We start from the raw sequence: 23,019 nt of genomic DNA on the forward strand, positions 1-23,019 counted from the left end.
AATAAAAAAAATAACAACAAATGGCGGAAAACTAAAATCCTTACCACGTCTCGGAAATATACCATTGTTGGGCGCTTTATTATACTATCATATATATATATAGAGAGGCGAATTTGTGGGACGGACTTGTCCACAAACAACAACTTCTCATTAGTCCAAACACTTTGTGGGCGGATAAACAGTTTTTTCGGGCAGGTAAATAGTTTTTCTGGGCAGGCTCTCCACCAATCAGCACATGAAGTCTTGTGGACAACAAATAGTTGTGTCCACAAAATTATTCTCTTTATATATATATATATACCCTAAACTGGATTGACCCAAACCAGCTCTGATACCAAATGTAAATATTATTTAAATTTGTGTTTACACATATATTATATAAATTTTATTCTTGCCGTTTCATGTTGGTTGATCCATCAACACGGTGCATTAGTATAGTTCAACTTTTGCTTTTAACATACTAAGTGTCTTTTACATTAAATACAATTTATGTTTTGCTCTCTCGAACATAATTATTCAAAAAATGCATTTTTTTTAATAAAAAAAAAGAACAACAAATGGCGGAAAACTAAAATCCTTACCACAGCTCCGATACCATTGTTGGGCCGCTTTATTATACTATCATATATATAGAGAGAGCGAATTTGTGGACAGACTTGTCCACAAACAACAACTTCTCATTAGTCCAAACACTTTGTGGGCCAGATAAACAATTTTTTCGGGCAGGTAAATAGTTTTTCTGGGCAGGCTCTCCACCAATCAGCACATGAAGTCTTGTGGACAACAAATAGTTGTGTCCACAAAATTATTCTCTTTATATATATATATATATATACGTCGACATACTATTCTAACATACTATCTTGACATACCTAACCAACCATCAGATCAAACAGAATCTGACGTCCAGATCTATTTCTAAAAAACCAAACAAATCAATTGAAAGAATTGAAAAAGGGCGAAAATGTCATTTTGTTTTGCTAAAGAAAAAACCCCTTTTTCTCCATCGTAGCTTTTTCCCCCAAAAAAGAACTCGTTCTTCTCTCGTTCTTCTTCTTCTCAAGTCTGATTAGTTTGGAGATTCTACCTATTTCTTGCTAAGCTCATCCTTTCAAGAGCCTTGCATTTTGCAACACTTTCTGGTACAGTTCCTGATAAACTATTCATGTCCAGTTCAATAACTTCAATAGATTTGCAGGACGTGAATGGTGGCAGATTAATAAACATAACTTGAATTTCTGCCCCACTCTTAGGTTCAAGACTAGTATGTACGTAATACATAACAAGGAAATTACATTACCTGGAGTTTGACTGATTCTCCAAACTTATTCACCGAAGCACGTTGTAGTTGAATGCATAGAATCTGTAAGTAGATGGTCGTACTGATGGTATGATTGGGGATCAAATTACACATTCACAAATCACAACTTATCCACTCATTGGGAAAAACCAGCAAAAGAAAACACTATCAAGATAACATCGAGTCCAGTAGGGTAGGCCACCTGTGAAATTATTGTACATGGTATATGTGTTATTTTACATCATTCTGCCTTCTCTAGAACTCATCGAGTCCAGTAGGGTAGTTAGCCATTCAATCCAATGAGGTTTTTAGGCTATAAAAAGCGTGTCCTTGATGAACTGATTGTATGTTTTTTTCTAAGTTGTACTTGTCTCCATTTCTCTATTTAATTATTTGTTTTTTTTTTTAGTACCGAAATGACTTTGAATGGAGCTTCCGATGTTCCCCGATTCAAGATTACTATTGGATTCTTCTCCCAGTTGAATCCACAAACGAAGACATACAATTGTTAGAAGCACCGTATGTAGGGATGTCGCTTTTAACGGTTTTGAGGAAGCGAAGAAATACTACAAAGAGTATGGTCGACAACGAGGATTTGAAACGCGTGTTAGGAGTGCGCTTAAGAAAACATACATGTTGACGCACCTTCTAGTGGTCTCTTGGTCTGTTCCGCGTGAGGGGATCCATAACAAGAAAGAAGATGTGTCTATTGGAGTGTCGGGAACATCAAGAAACACATCGACCGCGGTGTGATTGTAGAGCAAGAATGAGATTGGCAAAGAAAAAACTCGACAATATATACACAGTTACATTGGTTGAAAACAACCATAGTCATGGCTTGGTTTCTCCGTACAAGAGGGGTTCAATGAGGTCGAATAAATCTATGCCAGAAGCAGCAAAGAACCTGACAGAGATTTTTGATAATGAGGGTTTACCAGTGGCAAAAGTTGCATCAGTTTTCTCTGGGGATGCAATTGGGCTTACTTCAAAGATGTGTCAAAACTATTCTGCCACAAGAAAGAAACCAAAAGAAAATGACGCGACGGCTGTACTTGATTACTTTAAGCAAAAGAGTGCAGAAAATCCTCAATTCTACTATGCTGTTCAACTAGATCCAAGTGGTACTGCAGTTAATTTTTTTTGGATTGAAGGACGGTCTCGGGTGTAGTACGAATACTTTGGAGACGTTGTATCTTTCGATACAACTTACCGAACTAATATTTATGAAATGCCTTTTGCTCCTTTTACTGGTGTCAACCACCATTTGCAATCCATTCAATTTGGGTGTGCATTATTGCTTGATGAGACTGAGGAAACATTTGTGTGGTTATTTCAGACATGGCTTGCAGCTATGGGTGGTCGCCCTCCAACTTCGATTCTCACCGAGACGGGGCAATGACTGGAGCGATTGCTAAGGTATTCCCCTCTACACAACATCGTCATTGTTTTTGGCATGTTTCAAATAAATTTTCAGAGAAGTTGGGGCATGTGTACCATAAAAACAACACCTTTGCTACAGAGCTAAATTTCGTTCTTAAATCCTATAGGATAGATGATTTTGAAAGCAAGTGGCATGCACTAATGGTAAAATACGATTTGGTGGAGCATAGTTGGTTGAATGATATGTATGAGTTAAGAAGAAATTGGGTTCGGGTTTATCACTTAGACACCTTCTTTGCTGGAATGAACACAACTGGACGAAGTGAATCAATGAACTCTTATTATGATAACTTTGTTAGTTCGACGACTACTCTCATGCAGTTTGTTCATGGTAATGAAAGAAGTTTGGGATTGATTGCCAAGCATGAAAGAGACTTTGATTACAACACTAAACATAAATGTCGCAATGTGGGTAGAAACGAGTTCCTTTTGAAGCATGCTGGCAAAGTGTACACAATAAATGTTTTTAATAAATTTAAGTCTCAGGTGGAAAATGCAAGAAACTACTACAAAATTGTTGAAGAGGTGGTTGATAGGAACGGAAATGGAACTTATTTCTTGAAATCAAGAAAGCCTCAGAATACTAATGTTTGGAAAGTGAGTTTTGATAGAACAACCCTGGAGGCTGAGTGTGAATGTAAGTATTTCAAGTTTATGGGTATACCTTGCACTCATCTTTTGAAGATTTTTCTGCGGTATGACGTTGAAGAAATTCCAGCTCACTTTATTTTGAAGAGGTGGACACAAAAGGCAAACACTTACAGGGTCGTGTTTGATGGTGGATTAGTGAACGGTCATGGAAACCAAGAGGCTTTAAGAGTTTCCCATTGCATTAAGGTTGCTACTCAATTGGCATATGATACAAAGAACTAATGTTGAGAGTTACACATTTTTCATAGAGAAATGAGTGAACTGTCAATCGGAGTTGCCAAGTGCAAGGAAACTCTCATTGAAGGAGCTACTAAAGAAGGAGTTACTAAAGAGGTGGCTTCAACTAACGAGAAGCGCCAAAGTTGATATAGCGGGTATTTTCTTATCACTTGTTTTACCGTGATTAAATTTAATTTTAAGCAACCCTAACCTTTGTTTCACGGGTTTTAATTTTGAACCCCAACATTTCTCAAACAAAGGGGAGAAATAAGAGAATAAAGTCTGGCAGAGAGATAGCCCAAGAAGAAAAGAATGGAAGGTTGTGTAAAACGTGCCAAAAGTTTGTAAAACATGACTCAAGAAATTGTCCGGACAAGATTCAAAACGTAATACCATGTTATATTTTTTTTTGTAAATTTAATATTGGATACTTGTTGTCAACTTTTAACATGTATTTTATTTGCAGGCTACTTTTAGCGAGCAAAATGACTAATTAGCAATGGGATGAGATACTGAATTTTGATAGCTGCGGTGTTGAACTTTGATAGGGGTGACTGATTTTTTCGCATGGAGAGGATGCCGAACAATAATAAGTGTTGTTATTGGGTTTTTTTTAGTGCTGAATCATTCAATTATTTTTGGTCATGTGAAACAATGTGGTAGACAAAGTGTGTTCAGATCAGAGACACAACTAAGCGTTCTGCGATGGAGATATTCCCCCGCATTATGAACTGATTTATTAATTTGAAGGGCTCCCCGTTTATTGTTCTAAAGTATTCTTTTAATTGTTGTCACAAGAATCATCTGGTTACTGTTATACCGCGTAACCTAGAGAGTGGACAGAGGTCAATTGCTATTATTTCAGGTTGACACAAGTGTACACAGCACACACTGACAAAGTTTGGGTGTCATTTTTATGTTTAACTTAGTTGTTCTCTGGATAGACTGACAGAGACAGGAGAAAATCCGTTCTCTGGCAGTATGACCTTCACCAGCATAACATGGAGATGCAGTGGCAGCAGAAAATACAAAGGCCGAAACCATGGTCATGTAAATAAATAAAATTTTAACATTACTCATGTACCTTAAGGCATTGAGGGTTAAAAGAGGGATATAGAGAATGAATGTAGATTTTAGTTTCCTTTTCAATCCCCTAGACATCTGTTGTTCCTTCGAGCATATAAGTATTTTCGTGAGTCTCAAGACTCGTGTTTTGATTGTTTTGTCTTTTTTCGCATAAAAAAGTTTAAGGCGGTGGTACAAAAGTTGTTTGAGTAGGATATAAGGTCCTCCCCGCTTCATTTATTATGGGCTCTTGTATTTACGCCGGGTGTGTAACATGTCGTCTTAAGACTTAATTTTGTGAAGACACGACAATATCCCCATCTCATGATATGCCTTTTATGACTCCTTTTTCTGGCGGTTTCGTGTTAACGACCACTTTATTTTCATAGAGAGCTATGACAATGTATTTGAAGGTGACAACAGGTCTAACTGCAACACATATCAGTACCTCACTACCTCACAATAGTTTGGTTTCTTCTTGTTTTTGCAAAAGGAACATGACCTCCTGTTTGGTTTAATCCTGCGAATGGACCGAACGTCCTGGAACTCATTCAGTTCTTTAGTTTTGTGAATACCCCATGCACCTCTCTATCAAAACTCAAAAGGTTCAAGGGAATTCCTTCCCATAATGGCCATAAGCAATTATGATTTGCTCGTTGTAAGGATGAAAATTCTGATGAATGGTATGGAAAACTCAATCCTTGGGAGGTCTACAAGAACCACCACATTATACCGCCGAATTCTCAACCTTCCCCCGTGACACGGGAGCATTCCATCCAATTCTGGTCAGCTAGACATTATTTCGTACTACCTCTCAACCTCGACTTTTCTCGTATTACATCTCACCCGTGATGTTTCATAACAGCATTCTAGCAATCTGATTATTTGGTCCAAGCAGACCATAGAATCTTAACCCTAATTCACACAAACACAACCTTCATTATCTATCTTCTTACAAATTCTCACTGGAAGGATACCGTGGTGTTTCGGCAATATTACATCTCTGGTGAGCTTAGATTTGTCTGATAACTACATTTCTGGTCCAATACCTGAAAGCTTTGCAAATTTAACAAACTTTCGACTACTCAGCCTTATGTACAATGAAATGAGTGGTTCGGTTCCTAATGTCATTGCTGACCTTCCAGTTATTGATACATTTCTTGTATGGAACAACTACTTCTCCCGGACACCCCTAAACCGGGAAGAACTTCGAAGAAATATGTAGATGTTTCTACCAATGGTTTCACCGAGAGTATTCCGCCCGATATTTGTGCAGAGGTATCTTTGATCAAGTGATACTCTTCTCCAATAATTTCACAGGGTGACCTATCTCCAGCTCTCATCAACTGTTCTTCTCTTATTCGTCAATGCGACTAGAAGACAATTCATTTTCTGGTGAAATCTCATTAAAATTCAGCCTTCTTCAAGATATTACATATGTGGACTTGTCTAGAAATAGATTCTACGAAGCGATTCCAGGAGATATTACACAAGCTTCAAAGCTTGAGTACGCGTAATGTCTCCAATAATCAATATTTAGGAGGCGTGATTCCAAATGAAATATGGTCTATGCCTCGACTTGAGAATTTCTAAGCATCCTCCTGTGGCATATCGGTAATCTGCCACCATTCACGCCCCGCAAATCTACATCAAGTTATTGAAAACTACATCCCAAAAACTAAATTACACCTACACTGTAGATATTTACCATCTCAACTCATCTACACCAAAGGACAATAGCGGCAACCATTCAAGCCAAAATCACTATTTTTCAAAAAGAAACCTACGAAATCAAATCTACCCAGTTCTCCAAACTAATTATTTCATTATCGGTTAGAACTTCGGAATCGAGGGAGACAAGAGAGAACCATTTAAGTCAATTTTTTCTTCTTGGACGGTGGTACTAAAGCTTTGATTGAGTTCTTCTTCATTGGGGGAGAGCCGGAGAGCTTCGTTTCTTTATGAATTTTTTTCGTGGAGTTGATTTCTTTTTTATCATGGAGTCGATTCCAGGGAGAAAAATGAGATTTTTAGAGGCGTCCTATTTTTGTAGAGAGAGAGAGTTGGGAGCTGGGTTAAGTTTGTTAGAGAGGGCACGTTTAGTTTGGGAAGAAGAAAGCTTAAAAGCCTAAATGACATTGTTACCCTTTTTATGTTTCTCTGTTAAAACAAATCTAGATTTGATCACTAGACTCAATCTAAATCGGCGGGTTGGCTAGGTATGTCAAGATAGTATGTTAGAATAGTATGTCAAGGTAGCCGACCCGTATATATATATATATATATATATATATATATATATATATATATATATATATATATGCTTATTGCTTATTGGTGAGAGAATAGGACAATAATAATAACAAATTAGTAAATTAAATTCCAATTGATACGTTTTGATATTTCGCCAAGTATCATTTAATATTATGTGTCAACTGAGAGGACATAAAAGGCGCTCTTCACTCTCATTCCGCTAGCGAGGCTTTTGGTCACCTTCACGCTTTTGGTCACCTTCACGTTGATCATGGTATGTTTTGTTTTTTTGTGGTTGATACTTGTTTGTACTTATCTGTTTGTTTTATATAAAACCTTGCATGTTTTTTTTGCTTTTACCCATTCTTTGTGTTTCTGAAGTTGGTTTTCTTCCCTAGTCATTTAGAAGGTTGGGCATTTGTAATTTTTCATTTTAGAATTGTGGCTTGCTCATTTGTTGTAATGGACTTTAAAATTTAGATATATAGTGTAAACATAATTGATAGCTTGTGTTGGTGAAACTTGAAATTTTTGGTTGGTTTATATTTCTTAGAAGGTAGTTAAATGTCACATTTTTTTGTTGATTCCTTTATCAGTGGAATTTTTGTATCGAGGGGTTTTTGTAGTTCTTATTAAGGAATTTGATTACGTTTCTGAAATATGCATTTCAAATCAATGACAATTTTATGCTTGGAATGTATTTACAGGTCTGAACATTGCTGCGTTGCAGTACATTATTACATACTAGCGCCAGCCCTGGCCCGATCTAGCATAAGAATACCACACCTAATCTGTTGCAAAAAGAAAGGAATTCGCATTGTCATTACACCACTCTTCTAGGAATTCAAAACTTCCAGAAAAAATAAGGAGAGTGATGAAAGAGGGAAAATATATTGAAGCTCTACCGGATGAAATGTGGATAGAGATATTAGAAGCGGGAATCAGGAAATTGATTCTTGAAAGGGAAGATATCTGCTCGTTTTCAATGTGTTGTAAGCGTTTTAACAATTTATCCAATGACAACATTGTTTGGTCCACTTTGGTAGCGCGAGATTTTCCCAGAGATATCCTAAGTAAATCAATTCATTGGTCTTCTAAGAAAGCTCTTTACATATTCATACTTGAGATGTACATTAAACTTGAGCGTCTTATTACTCGTGAAACTGTTCTATCTACAAAACTTGAACTGATTCAACGCGAAGTGGAGGTGATGACTGAGCAAATTGTGGAGAATGCAGGAGATTTTAATATGATCATAGACAGGTACTTCGTTTCTTGTCTAGATTTCTTCTCCACACACACTAAAATTAGTTTCATAGTGTCACACATCCATATCATTTTTTGTGAGAATTGGGTGTACATTGCCTTGAGTATGATGCTGTGAGGTCTGTTTCGACTAAGAATTTCTAATATGCAGAGTTTGTTTTTATATGATCTAGTCATTTTACTTATTGCTGCATCATTGTTTGGGTCTTTGTTGTAATTTTGTTGTTATTGTTGTTGTTGTTGTTTAATCATATGGTAAAACTGTGCTAATTTTTAATCAAAGATTTGTAGAGGAGGTGTACCTAAATGCAAAAGATGTAAACTGGGGATGTTCTGCGGAGAAAATAAACCAATGAATTGAAAGTTGAATTATGATGCCAATCATATATTGCTTGAAAAGTCAAAATCAGGGTACGACGAAGAAAAAAGGCTTACGAAGTGCCGAAACTTAATAGCTGCATTATGTTTTAAGATTTGCATGATGCTTGGTATTTTTAAGTGAAGATGAAAGGGATATAGCTTTAGAGGCACACAACTTAGTGACCTGATATAGTAAAGGTATCCTTGAAGTGAATAATAACTCTACATTTGGTCTCGTGACGAAGGGAAATGTTAATCTGAATTAAATTACCTAAATAACATTCACTATATCCTCATAACATCTGAATTTGTGCATGTCACTTGAGAATTGTTTACCTTGTAATATAATCTATCAACAGAGGATAATCTCGCTCTACCCAGCAAACTAGAGAGTGTTAATAATTTCAGAAAATTTTGCAGGAAGTTACAAACTAGAGTGTTATTATGCTAATAAAATTGAAATTATTTTATATTTTGATTTGGGGAGTAAAGAAGAAACCCTCTCATGTATATTGAAGTGATTACATAGTTATATATTCCTTTACTAACAACCTTGTTTTGCTTACCCTTGAGTAGTTCTTACCATATTGTTTTTCTTTGCGTTGCTTTCAGGCATTTTGCTTGTTGTGAGGAGGTTGACAACATGAAGCAGGAGCATATGCATATTAAGAGTGAAGTTTCACTTATGCAAGCTGAATTTGTGGAAAAGCACGGAGGCTTTTAGTTTCAACTCTGCATTAAGTGATGTCCATGGATAAGATGTGGAAGCTGGCAGTAGTGAAGAATTTTAAGAGTACTATGAAGATGGATTGTACATTTATTTGTACCAACCTTATACTCCTTATGGCCCTGTAATATGTGAAGACCTTGTATCTCTACCATGCATTTGCTTTGGCAGATGGATTCATGACAATGATTTACAATCTTACATCAATAGAGGTACATCTCTTCTCTTTTTTTTTACCTAAATGAGACTAATATTATAGTAATCCACTCTGAGTTGAACTTTATGCAAAGAAACACAGTTAGCCAGATTACAGACATGCTCAGACTAATATCTGGAGTATACATATATATAGAGATAAACAAAGAGTTCTATTCACTATCCAATGGAAAACACAGAGAAATAATGAAATCAATCAAGCTCGTGAACGTAAAATATTTAAGAAAATGTATTCCACTGAGAACTTCAGAGAAGCTCCCACACAACTTCAATTGAAACTGAACACCACGAAATCGCTGTAAAAACACCTTCCAATAATGGGTACCAACAACATTCGTAGCAGCGTTAGAATACCTTATGGGCTTGTGGTTGAAGGGGGAGGGGTGAAGAATGGAATTGAGGGAAACGCATTTGGGAGAGTGGGAAATGAGGGGATGGTTATTGGGATATTGGGCAGTGAAATGGATGGCATGGGTGGGAATGTGACGGTTGGGATAGTAGGGAATGTAGGCAAGGTTGGAATTGTAGGCAGAGTGGGTATTGTTGGTATAGGTAGGGTGGGAACAGCAGGCAAGGCTGGAACTGAAGGAGTTTGTAAGAGATGGCGAGTGGCAACGCTTATGTTAATGATGCTTGACAATGACAAAGCAACTAAGAAGATCACAATGAACTGGTTGCTTGATGCCATTGTTAAAAGGTTATGAGGGCTTCTGAATGTAAGTTAGTGGTAATTGAGAAATTTATATTTGGATGAGAAGTATTTCCCAGGTTTGGGTTTAAATAGCTTGAGGTTTGGAAAATCGCTGAAACCAATAATTAGATGATAATTTGGCTTCAATGTTAAGTTGGGATAAGATAACTGGGTGTTAGCTCACCATTCTATCTATTGTTGCCGAATTGTCAAATGTTTTTGTTGTGTAGGTGATCAAAAGTGGTGACAGTACACTAAGTAGGTGAAATATCTGTTTATGTTATAGAAGGTCTGATACTTCAACTATACTTTTAGTCTTAACTAGGTTAACCAACTTGGACCTTTACTTCTTGTCTCCACTCAATTTCCTACTAATAAAATGTTATCAGGAGTAAAGACACAGTAAATGTACGAAATAACTAAGCAAGACATAGGATTAATTGTTTAGAACTACGGACGCGTGCTGCATCAATTTCAGATAAGGTTTTGAAGGACTTCCACCAAAATATTTTGAACTCCCAATTTGAATGAATGAGGACGTACTGAGGAGGCCGGTGAACCAATAACTCCTACAAAGTCCCATCCCCCTCAACTGCAACTTACCAAACCTCTTTTTTGGTGCTTGTAGTAGTCTTCCATAATGTTTAAGCATTTGCCATTATAAATCCCATTACAGGCTAGGTATTCTTACAAGCAGAAGCAGTTTGAACTAATTCCTATTCCACTTGTTTCTCAAGCTTTTCCTTAACCCCAAACAATGGCTACTTCTAAGCATTGGTTTGCTTTAACTCTGCTCATTGCATTAGCAATGTCATCTATCAATGAGAGCATTGCTGCTCGCCAACTTTTGGACACCCCTGCAGCTCCACCGGTGCCAACCCTACCCAGTATCCCACCTCTACCTAAGGCAACACTGCCTCCATTACCTTCAGTTCCAACATTACCTAAGCCCACAGTGCCACCACTGCCTTCAGTTCCAACATTACCTAAGCCCACATTGCCACCACTGCCAACAACCCACTTACCCCTCTGCCCACAGTCCCAACTCTACCGAAGTTGACCACACCACCCATGCCAAGTATACCTTCTTTTGCCTAAGCCCACATTACCACCACTGCCTACCGTGCCCACTGTTCCGAAAGTCACATTGCCTCCTCTGCCAAGCATTCCCACAAACTTCCCTTCTATTCCTTCCATCCCAGCTACATTCCCTTTCTTCTCTCCACCACCTTCAACCAGCAGCCCTTAGGCCTCCATTACTTCATTTCATCCCTTGCACGCATTAGGGTAATATATATTACTATATGATTGGTTGGTTTGTCCTTCATTAATATTTAGAAAACACAGTGTGATCGTAGATTTCCGCTTTTACCTTTATAGTTTACTATTATAGTGCAGTTGAATTATTACCAGTCCAGTACCAATTTTGACAGTGAGCAAATCCTATATTGTAGGATTGTTCTCTTTGTTGTAATCGGGTTATTGTTGTACTGATGATGTGCTTATTCCTCATGGATGCTTTATACTCTCTGTATAACGTTTTTGTAATAATAAAAGTTTCGCTTTCCACTTGATAAGAATTTTGAATTTTTTGGCTAATTTATTGATAGGAATTATCACATTTATTTATGGTTTCAATTTATTGATCTATCATTTCTTTTACAAAGCTCAAATTAAAAAATAATGAAGAAGATAAGCATGCAAGTACTAAATGAGAATTGTCATTTGGCATCCAGATCCTAGATGTTTTCAAATGAACTGTGCCTCAACGTTAGTGGCCACTGAACATTTAACAACCATTTCGTCAGATCAGTTCAGAAAGACGAAGTCTTAGCATTAGACAAGATTCAATGGAGCACAAATCAAACACATCATGTTGAGTAAGACTGAATACATACTTAGTTGGTTATCGAAAGAAAAAAAATACTGAATACTTAGCAGCTGGAGCGGTGTTCAGCTACACTTAGTGCTTTGGCAATCTAGCTTGAGAATCTAAATGAGCTCGCCATTATGCATTGCATATGCCATGTGATTGAGTTGGTTTACTCTGTCTACTAGTCGCAGAGTGGGATATTTTTATGGTGTGGAGCCTGATTTCCGTGTGTTTAAATTGTCTGAGGTGCGGGGTAACGCACCCGGCCAAGACATTTTTCAAGAACAATTGTTGTACTTTAGATTTTTGTTTTTTTTTAACTTTAAGATCTATAGGGAAAGCTCTGTTTATTCAGCACTGAGAGAACAACTACTGGGAAATTTGGCAGATTATACTGAACCTAGGGTCTGAGCAAGGTTTCTTCATCATTATAAACGACTCTTTGATTCTAATGGATTTGATGCACTCCTTGATGTGATTGTAGGCAAAATATATAGCCGAAACACGGTAGTTTTTTGTGTGATTTTCTGGAGCAACTCTAGAGGACAAATTGGCCGAAAGAGAAACTCTAGAGGACACGTTATTTTTGTAATCACTCACAAGGACCGGGTGGATGAAAGTTCAAGTTTACTCTTGACGTGAAATAAGAACGGCTCGGGTAGATGAAAAGTCAAGTATACCCCTGAAGAAAAAAAATAAACGGCCCAACCCAACTGAAACAACCCGGTTATGAACATTAATTGTTCATACCCACAATAGGTATGAACAATGATTGTTCATACCTATCCATGTATGAACAATAGCTGTGAACATTGATTGTTCATACCCCCAATTATGAACATTAGCTATGAACAATGGGTGTTCATACCTATTTGAGCTATGAACAAACATTGTTCATACATATCCATGTATGAACATTGATCCAGTTATGAACATTGATTGTTCATACCCACATGATTGTTCATACCTACCCATGTTGAACATCAGCTATGAACATTGATTGTGGCTATGAAAACATGAACCCAAAACAGATATGAATAATAACTGTTCTTACCCCAAATTATGAACATTAGCTTTGAACAAAATAGATATGAACAATAAATGTTCACATATTGTTCACACTCAAATAGATATGAACATTGATTGTTCATACCTTCTTTAGGTATGAACAATCCGTGTTCATACAAAAAAAAAAAATAAACCCAAAATAGATATGAACATTGATTGTTCATACCCAAAACAGACATGAACATTGATTGTTCATACCCAAAACATATATGAACAATAAATGTTCATATCTACTTAAAAAAAACATGAACCCAAAACAGATATGAATATTGATTGTTCATCCCCAAAATATATATGAACAATAAATGTTCATATCCAAAACATAGATGAACATGATTGTTCATACCTACTTAAAAAAAATATGAACCCAAAACAGATATAAATATTGATTGTTCATACCCAAAACATATATGAACAATAAATGTTCATATCCAAAACATATATGAACATTGATTGTTCATACCCAAAACAGATATGAAAAATACGTATTCATACCAACAAAAATACATGAACCCAAAGTAGATATAAACAATAAATGTTTATTTCCAAAACAGATATGAACAATATGTGTTCATACTTAAAGTAGGTATGAACAATACGTGTTTAACAGTAACAAATGAACAATCATTGTTTGATTAACATTAAAATTTTAGAGGATTTTAGTGGAATCGAACCATCATCACCTTTGGATATCACTTTTATCCAAATTTGAATAAGTTATTCACATTAGCTATGAGCATTGATTGTTCATATCTCCAATTATAAACATTAGCTATGAACAATGAGTGTTCATACCTATTGGAGTTATGAACACTATTTTGTTTGATAATTAGTTTGGTGCTGCCATCTCTAGCTTTGTTTGATAATTAGTCATTGATATTATCATATAAAAAGGGTTATTCTTCGCAAGGAGGTGTTATTATTGTCTAAAAAGGTCTGGTTGGTTAGAGAAGAAGGAGTTTTGGCCTTTTGGGTTTTTTCTCTCGTAGTTTTGTTTTATTCACATAAGGGTAAAAGGAAAAATAAAATTAAAAATTAAAAAACCGGGCCAACTTATTTTGTCCTTGAGGGTTATTTTAATTAAAAGAAGTGATTAAAACATGAAATTTGGTTTTGTGAGTGGTTTCTAAAATGGCTAAATCTATGGTGCGCGAGATGTATGGTGCGCTATTACATCTCGGCCACTCATACCAAGGGGTGCGTGTGTATTTAATGACAAAAGTACTAATCCAAAGACCCATATTATCTGCGCACCATACGACCTGCGCACTGAAGACATGCTCTTCTAAAATAGGTTGTCCTCTACGGTGATTTTGGCTCAAAATTGGTCCTCTGGACCAATTTCTTGTTTCTGTATTCCATTTTTGATTCTGTGTTTATTCTTCTTTTGTAGTGAATCCCAAGGTCATTTTGTCTTTTGGGGTTCGGTCGTTTAGCCATTTGCTCTTGCTAGCAGCAAACATCCTACGTAATACATATTTCCTTTGGACGGTCAGTGTTGATCGGTTGATATGAGTTTTCAAACAAAAATTTCAAAGTAAAAACGTTTAAAATGGAATTTAATTTCATACTGGCTAAATCGCCCGTGTGGTGTGCTGAACATAAGAAAAATAGAGCGTGACCACAAATTTTGCACAAAGATTATTAATTTAAAATATATGATCATTTTTAAACAACATTTAAAGGAAATAAATAAGATGCAAATGTATTTAAACACAAACAAAATAATCGAGCTGCTCAAGCTCATTAACATGATGAAATAACAAACAAGAAAACAAAAAAGCAACTTCCAAAGCAGCTCCTGGCCCATACAAGATCGAACTGATCGACACAACTGTCTAGCACAGTAGCAGAGCAAAATTCATTTTATGGGCTAGTGGTTGAAGGGGGAGGGGAGAAGAATGGAAAGGAGGGAATGTTAGTTGGGATATTAGGAATTGAGGGAATGTTAGTTGGGATAGTAGGAATTGAGGGGATGGTTGTTGGGATAGTGGGAAATGGTATGGATGGCAAGGGAGGAAGTGTGACCTTTGGAACATTTGGCATGGTTGGGAATGGAGGCAGTGTAGGCAAGGTTGGAATTGTAGGAAGAGTGGGTACTGTTGGCATAGTGGGAACAGCAGGCAAGGCTGGAACCGAAGGAATTTGTAGGAGATGGCGAGCCGCAATGCTTACGTTGATGATGCTTGACATGGATAAAGCAACTAAAAAGAAAACAATGAACTGGTTGCTTGAAGCCATGGTTTATTATATGAAACACGGCCTTCCTGTATTTCAAAAGTAAACAAGACTATTGTATTAGACTGAAGAACCATCACGTCAGATTGGATTTATATAGCTATAGGATTGTGTTGTTGGGGGCAAGAGTAGAACTTCCACGGAGTGTGTTGTTAGCTCAAAATTTCATCTATTTTTTGCTGAAGTGTCAAATGGTTTGGAGTTTAGGTGATCAAACAAAGTTACATCACCTAATTTGTAGGTGAAATATGTTAAAACATGATTTAAGTAATAGACTAAATAGGCCAAATACTAAAATATTACAGATTGCTTTAGGGATCCTATTATTGACAGACCCCATTTCGTTTGAGGCAGACCCCGACTCAATACACCACCAATACACCTCCCACCAAAACAAGCCAAAACCAAAATAACCGGTTACAAGTTTAAAACCAGTTTTTTCCTTCTTGCAAAATTTCGTCTTCTTCTCCATCAAAATTTCAGCTCTAGGTTCGGTTTTGAAGTCTGCTCGATGACAACAGTTGCATCCATAGGAATTGCATTGGTTGACCTTTTAGAAATATTCTATCACTTAAATTGGATTATGAGAAATTTGGATCAATTAGCCTCCCCAAATTCAATTGGCAAACCTATAATCATGCTTTAGGTGGTTATCTGAAGAAGGAATCATAAACTAAAATTATTATTAATACAAGATATATTGTGGATGGGATGACCTTTGACAAAGTTCTGCCTATATCAATTATGAAGAGTGGTGAAATTTACTCTTATGTGATTCAAGTATATTAGTATCTCACAACCTTGAGACTAGAAGATACACAATTACATATCGACGGACTCCCACACTAGTTTTACAAGTTAAAGGTTGTGTGTTTTGCATATCCTTTTTTTTTTTTTTTTTTTTTTGTATCGTTTTATTTCCTTCTCCCCAGTTATAAGCAAAATCCAACTTAAGACTGGGAAACTGTTAGAAAAATAAATTTGCACAAATCCATTAAAATATGAATGAGTAGTTTGTCTCCCAAGTTACCCCACTTGAGAATGAAATGGGTTTTTCTTGAAACAGTACGTAAAGTGAGAAAAACATTTTCAAAATGATGCACTTATTCGAAACAGTGCATTATCCCGAAAATGTGCGACCTTTCGAAATGTGTACTGGTTCGAAATAGTGCATCATGCCTAAAATGTGTGACCTTTCGAAATAGGCACTGGTTTGTAACAGTGTTTTATGCCAAAATGGTGTGTTTTTTCGAAACATGTGACTTTTCAAAGAGTTGCTTACTTTTTTCCAAGAGTCACTGTGTTGTTTCAAAGAGGCACCACTCACCTATAAATAGTGGATGAATTTGGAGAGAAAGACACACCAGATCACACAGAGTTCTGATCTTTTTCTTCCCCCCCTGTTCTTAGTCAAATACTATGTTGTGTTCGCTGATTCTACAGAATTGAAGTGCTAGCTTTCTATATAAGGAAATTCATTCTATCTTGGGAGACAGTTTCCCATCAACCTTCAAGCACCGTGAGGGGGAAAATCTGTCTTCAGGACATAGTGTATCTACACTAGGCTCGGATTTAACTAAGAAGTACAAGACACGTACAAGACAAAAGGTTTATATAGTTTGGTAATTAGTAAAGAGTAAGTACAATTAAGTTGTATATTCCTAACAACTTAAGACAGATTTCTTTTTCTTCTTCCTCTTTACCGAACAGAATTTGTTTCTATTTTTTTTTTCTTTTTGGTTTAAGGGAATAACAAAGTGTAGTTGTATTTCAAAATATGGCAACACCACCAGTTACTCCTGCTGTTTCTCATTCTGTTCCTCATGGGGAGAAGCTTGAAAATTTCAATGGAACTGATTTCAAGCGCTGGCAATAGAAGATGCTCTTCTATCTGACCACCCTGAACTTGGCAAGGCTTCTATGGGATAAGGCACCTGATGTAAGCCCTGATGAAACTAACAAGGAGAAAGTTTTGGCTAAGGATGCTTGGTTTCATACTGATTTCTTGTGTATAAATTATGTCCTTAGTGGGTTGGCTGACTCATTATACAATGTGTATAGTGTGTTCAAGACTGCTAAGGAACTTTGGGATTCGTTGGACAAGAAATACAAGAGTGAAGATGCTGGCATGAAGAAATTCATAGTTGGCAGATTTCTTGATTTCAAAATGACGGATAGTAAGACCATTATAAGCCAAGTCCAAGAACTTCAAGTAATCCTCCATGATGTCATTGCTGAAGGAATGACCCTAGGAGAATCTTTCCAAGTGGCTGCTATGATTGAGAAATTACCACCATCTTGGAAGGATTTTAAGAACTATCTTAAGTATAAATGCAAAGATATGAATCTTGAAGAACTGATTGTCTGTCTAAGGATAGAGGAAGATAACCGCCTATCTGAGAAGAAGGGCAAAGGATCCCATGGTAGCAAAGGCCAATATTGTGGAAGGATCAAGTGCTAAAGGAAAGAGGAAGCGCCAAGACAAAGCTCAAGGTGAAGAGATTAGTACGCCTACTAAGTTCAAGGGCAAGTGCTACAACTGTGGGGAGGCTGGACATAAGGCAAGTGAATGTCGCAAGCCAAAGAAGTACAAGAAGCAAAAGACTGAAGCAAATGTGACAATGGACACGTTTTCGGATAATGTTAATGACATGAACCTATCTGTTGTGGTTTCTGAATGTCTCATGATTGGAAATGAAAGGGAATGGTGGGGATACTGGTGCTACTCGCCACATATGCTCCAACAAGTCGATGTTCACCACTTATCATATTGTGGAAAAGGAAGAACAACTCTTTATAGGAAACTCTTCTACGTCCAAGGTTGAAGGAAAAGGAAAGGTGGTGATGAGGTTGACTTCTGGAAAGGAACTAACTCTGAATGAGGTGCTCTATGTGCCTGACATTGGCAAGAACTTGGTTTCTGGGTCGCTGCTGAGCAAGAATGGCTTTAAGTTAGTCTTTGTTTCTAATAAATTTGTACTAACTAAGAATGATGTATTCGTGGGAAAGGGCTATCTTCAGGATGGGCTCTTTAAGATATCTTGTTTTACTATTGCGCCAAAGAGCGCCAATAAAGTTGAATCTTCTGTTTACTTGATTGAGTCTTCACATGTATGGCATGGTAGATTAGGACTTGTTAATTATGATACTTTGCGTAGATTAATTAATTTGGACTATATACCAAAGATAAAAATAGATCCACACCATAAATGTGAAACTTGTGTAGAATCCAAGTTGACCAGATCATCCTTTCATTCCATCGAAAGAAGTACTGAACCTCTAGACTTAATACATACAGATATATGTGATCTTAAGTACATGCAAACTAGAGGTGGTAAAAAGTATTTCATTACTTTTATTGACGATAGCACTAGATATAGTTATGTTTACTTGTTGAGAAGTAAAGATGAGGCAATTGAAGTGTTCAAACACTATAAAAATGAAGTTGAAAATCAACTAAGCAAAAAGATACATCAAATGGATGTAAAGACGGCATTCTTGAATGGTGAGTTAGATGAAGAAATATACATGGAACAACCCGAAGGGTTTATTGCTCCTGGACAAGAAAGGAAAGTTTGCAAGCTTGTTAAATCCTTATATGGATTAAAGTAAGCACCTAAGCAATGGCATGAGAAATTTGACAATGCAATGTTGTCAAACGGTTTCAAAATAAACGAGTGTGACAAGTGTGTCTATGTCAAAAGCACTCAAAAGGGATGTGTCATTGTTTGTCTCTATGTAGACGATATGCTAATTTTGGGTAGTAACATGGATGTCATAAAATCTACCAAACAAATGTTGTCTAGTAAGTTTGACATGAAAGATTTAGGTGTCGCTGATGTTATCCTAGGAATTAAGATCTCTAGGATGGAGGATGGACTTGTTATATCACAATCTCATTAGATTGAGACGATTCTTGAAAAGTTCAAAAAATATAACATCACACCAAAAAGGTCACCAGTTAACGTAAATCTTCATTTAGCCAAAAATACTGGAGATAGCATATCTCAACTAGAATATTCTCGTATACTTGGCAGTTTAATGTATGTCATGAACTGTACAAGGCCTGATATAGCATACTCTGTGAGCAAGCTAAGTCGATATATGAGTAATCCTGGCAGAGATCATTGGACTGCCATACTGAGAGTTTTGGGATACTTAAAGTATACTCAGAATTTTGGTCTGCACTATACAAGATATCCAGCCGTTCTAGAAGGGTACTGCGATGGTAATTGGATATCTGACACTAAAGACTCAAAGTCCACAAGTGGATATGTCTTTACACTTGAGGTGCAAAATGTTTTCTTGGAAATCCTCAAAACAAACGTGCATAGCGAGGTCCACTATGGAATCAGAATTCATTGCATTGGACAAGGCTGGAGAAGAAGCAGAGTGGCTTCGAAATTTCTTAGAGGATATTCCAAACTGGGTTAAACCTGTGCCAGCAGTGTGTATACACTGTGACAGCCAATCTGCTATTGGTAGAGCACAGAGTAGCATGTATAACGGGAAGTCTCGACACATACGTCGTAGACATAACACCGTTAGACAATTGCTCTCAAATGGAGTTATCTCAATCGACTATGTAAGGTCAAAAGATAACATTGCGAATCTGCTTACAAAAGGTTTAACAAGAGAGCAAGTGGAAAGATTATCAAGGGGAATAGGCTTAAAGCCTTTGAGATAATCAACCAAGAGTCCTCATAATGGAAAAACCAACCTAGTTGACTGGAGATCCCAAGATCTAGGTTCAAAGGGTCAACTGAATTATGTCTATGACTCAGTTAGCACTGGAGAGTAATAATATACTCTAACCCATTCCTATATAAGACAGTGCATATTTGCCGTGAGACCCAGGATAAGTCAAGCTTTTAATGATTTACTATCTCTTGGAAAGTTATGTTATCCAAGTGGAGTATTGCAGGATACTCTTTATAGAAATCACCTATGTGAGTGTGAAGTGGGGCCACTTCTATGAGAATTTTAAAGCAAATGTCTCAAAAGCACTCTCTGAAACCAAGAAGTGTTCAAGGCCAAAAATGAACACAAACGTGAGAACCAACAGTATTCGAGAAGGTACTGCGTGAAGATGATTGTCTAGGTTTATACAAATGGCTAACAGTTTAAGGACATTAATTGAAGTCTACTGATCATCCAATTAAATCCGATCGTCTTTCACTAAGGCAAGTTCAAGGCCTCCCATGCTACTTGACGACCGACACGTATCTTTTCATTTGTAAAAGAACAGAAATCCGATGTTTATGATAGAAGAATCCAAATTTTCATTCATGTGGGGGATTGTTAGAAAAATGAATTTGCACAAATCCATTAAAATATGAATGAGTAGTTTGTCTCCCAAGTTACCCCACTTTAGATGAAATGGGTTTTTCTTGGAACAGTACGTAAAGTGAGAAAAACCTTTTCAAAAGGATGTATTTGTTCGAAACAGTGCATTATGCCGAAAAGGTGCAACTTTTCGAAATGTGCACTGGTTCGAACAGTGCATCATGCCAAAAAGGTGTGACCTTTCGAAATAGGCACTGGTTCAAAACAGTGTTTTATGCCAAAATGGTGTGTTTTTTCGAAACATGTGACTTTTCAAAGAGTTGCTTACTTTTTCCCAAGAGCCACTGTGTTGTTTCGAAGAGGCACCACTCACCTATAAATAGTTGATGAATTTGGAGAGAAAGACACACCAGATCACACAGAGTTCTGATCTTTCTCTTCTCCCCCTATTCTTAGTCAAATACTATGTTGTGTTCACTGATTCTATAGAATTGAAGTGCTAGCTTTCTATAGAAGGAAATCCGTTATATCTTGGGAGACAGTTTTCCATCAACCTTCAAGCACCGTGAGGGGGAAAATCTATCTTAAGGACATAGTGTATCTACACTATGATCGGATTTAACTAAGAAGTACAAGACATGTACAAGACAAAAGGTTTATATAGTTTGGTAATTGGTAAAGAGTAAATACAATTAAGTTGTATATTCCTAACAAAACCCTCTTAGAAGAAGTGCTCCACCTGAATGGACAATATTCCTAGAAAAATTGAGAGGAAGGCTCACAAACGACTCGTGGAGGCTGCATCAGTAACTCCCAGACGATTAGTGGATGCCGTACCAAGCATTCATTTCGAGCGACTTGATGCAACCGAATGGGCTCCCCTTAGACGACTCGGTTGTGTCGATTGAGTGAAGCACACGTCGATATTTCTGGCTAGATAGTAACTAAACTCTAAGATGCCGTCCAAATCAAGCAGGATTGACACCATCACATCGGTCAAAAATTGATCTAACGACCTGATGATATCATTTTGGAAAATTTATATTGGGCCAACTCTACAACATCGATTTGGAGCAATTTCTACGGCATGGTGGGGTCGTTTGGTAGTGATTTGTGAGATTCATCTTGATCATTGGAACAAAATTTTCCCAAAATCATTTTTTTTTTAATCTTCAAATCCAATTAAACCGATGTATAAACTTCAAATCCAAATTTGTCCACACATACAATTTGATCAAAATTACCTCAATTGAAAAACACATACAAAAAACACGATTACGTTAATTGAAAAAAAGAGAAACAAAAACTTGATTTTATTACATGGGATAATCATTATATTGCTTCTCAATTTCATTATCTCAGTATAAAAATACAAGAAAATTACTTCAAAATGTTCATCATTTTGAAGGGCTGATGAATTTTGATTTTTGGGGTTGGGAGAAACAGTGAGTAAATGGGTTGAGTTTTGAGAGATGGAGGTAGTTACTTTATGTTCATTAAATGGTTCATCTTCGTGTTTTAAAAAGTTCATGTCTTTCATTTTACTATTTCAAAGTTCCTTCACTTAGGGTATAATTTAGGGATTAGGGATTAGGAATGTGGGAGAAAAAAAAAAAAAAAAAAAAAAAAAAAAAAAAAAAAAAAATAGGTTGGCACTTTTTTTTGTCAATGGCAAATTTGTAAAATAATTTTTTTTTTTGGTCTGCCCAACACAAAATGGGTTGTACCCATAGCGAGTACGTACCTTGCTTTATCATTCAAGAAAGGGTAATCTTAGTCACACCCAAAGAAACTGTCGCATGGCCCAAATGTTTTACAAACTGCAGTTTTATCCTCTATTTCTTAGGATGTGGCCAAAAATAAAAATAAACTGTTTTTTTTTCTTTTATTTATTCATTTATTTTTTATTTCTCCACCAAAGTTTTTCTCAAAGCACTATCACCTCTACAATTTTCAATTGCATCTACTCTTGTCCTACCTAACCAATTTCAACGACGACACTAATATTCTTTCTTCTTATTTCCTCATTCTCAATTTTCTTCTCTTTTTAATAGATCTCAAAATAGAGTTTTTAAATTCCACAAAATAATACACAAAAGAATATTATTCTTTTCAATTCTCATCTGCAGCCCAACAAATAGTTGTTGGTTTTTTTTTATAGTCACACCCCAAAACAAGAAATGATAGAATTGGCCGTTTGTAAAACATTTGGGCTATGTGACAATTTATTTGAGTGTCAAGAAATTGGTCCCAAGGCCCATTTTCGAATGAAAATAACTCTTACAACCAGCGTTTATTTTTAATTGCTCTCAAGGACAAATTTCGGGTGAAAATAACCATTGAAACCAATTTTCGAGTGAAAATAA

At 36.6% G+C, this 23,019-nt stretch overlaps 2 protein-coding genes and 1 pseudogene across 2 annotated transcripts; 2 read left to right on the forward strand and 1 right to left on the reverse strand.

The window, feature by feature from the left end:
* Positions 1-2,066: 2,066 nt before the first annotated feature.
* Positions 2,067-3,613, forward strand: LOC147480160 (protein FAR1-RELATED SEQUENCE 5-like). The gene is made up of 2 exons (XM_086578576.1): positions 2,067-2,421; positions 2,775-3,613. The coding sequence occupies exons 1-2, from the start codon at positions 2,067-2,069 to the stop codon at positions 3,611-3,613; spliced, it is 1,194 nt and encodes a 397-aa protein (XP_086434702.1).
* A 5,879-nt stretch (positions 3,614-9,492) lies between these two features.
* LOC147480161 (uncharacterized) lies at positions 9,493-15,429 on the reverse strand. The gene is made up of 3 exons (XM_086578577.1): positions 15,002-15,429; positions 10,954-11,235; positions 9,493-10,218 (listed from the first exon to the last, which is right to left on the reverse strand). Exons 1-3 carry the CDS (start codon positions 15,368-15,370, stop codon positions 9,853-9,855), a joined length of 1,017 nt encoding a protein of 338 aa, XP_086434703.1. The 5' UTR covers positions 15,371-15,429; the 3' UTR covers positions 9,493-9,852.
* LOC147480162 (uncharacterized) lies at positions 10,871-11,768 on the forward strand (annotated as a pseudogene).
* Positions 15,430-23,019: the final 7,590 nt, after the last annotated feature.

Source organism: Coptis chinensis, chromosome 8 (assembly GCF_015680905.1).
Source record: "Coptis chinensis isolate HL-2020 chromosome 8, ASM1568090v1, whole genome shotgun sequence".
Classification (NCBI taxonomy): Eukaryota; Viridiplantae; Streptophyta; class Magnoliopsida; order Ranunculales; family Ranunculaceae; genus Coptis; species Coptis chinensis.

Excerpts from the sequence above, each read along its gene's own strand:
- LOC147480160 (XM_086578576.1), top strand. The coding sequence starts at position 2,067 with ATGAGATTGGCAAAGAAAAAACTCGACAATATATACACAGTTACATTG. Across the intron at positions 2,422-2,774 it reads TGTTCAACTAGATCCAAGTG|AGAAGTTGGGGCATGTGTAC; the intron begins GTACTGCAGTTA and ends ATAAATTTTCAG.
- LOC147480161 (XM_086578577.1), bottom strand. The coding sequence starts at position 15,370 with ATGGCTTCAAGCAACCAGTTCATTGTTTTCTTTTTAGTTGCTTTATCC. Across the intron at positions 11,236-15,001 it reads CTCCCCCTTCAACCACTAGC|AGTTGGGACTGTGGGCAGAG; the intron begins CCATAAAATGAA and ends CAACTTCGGTAG. Across the intron at positions 10,219-10,953 it reads AAGCAAACCAATGCTTAGAA|CTTACATTCAGAAGCCCTCA; the intron begins GTAGCCATTGTT and ends AATTACCACTAA.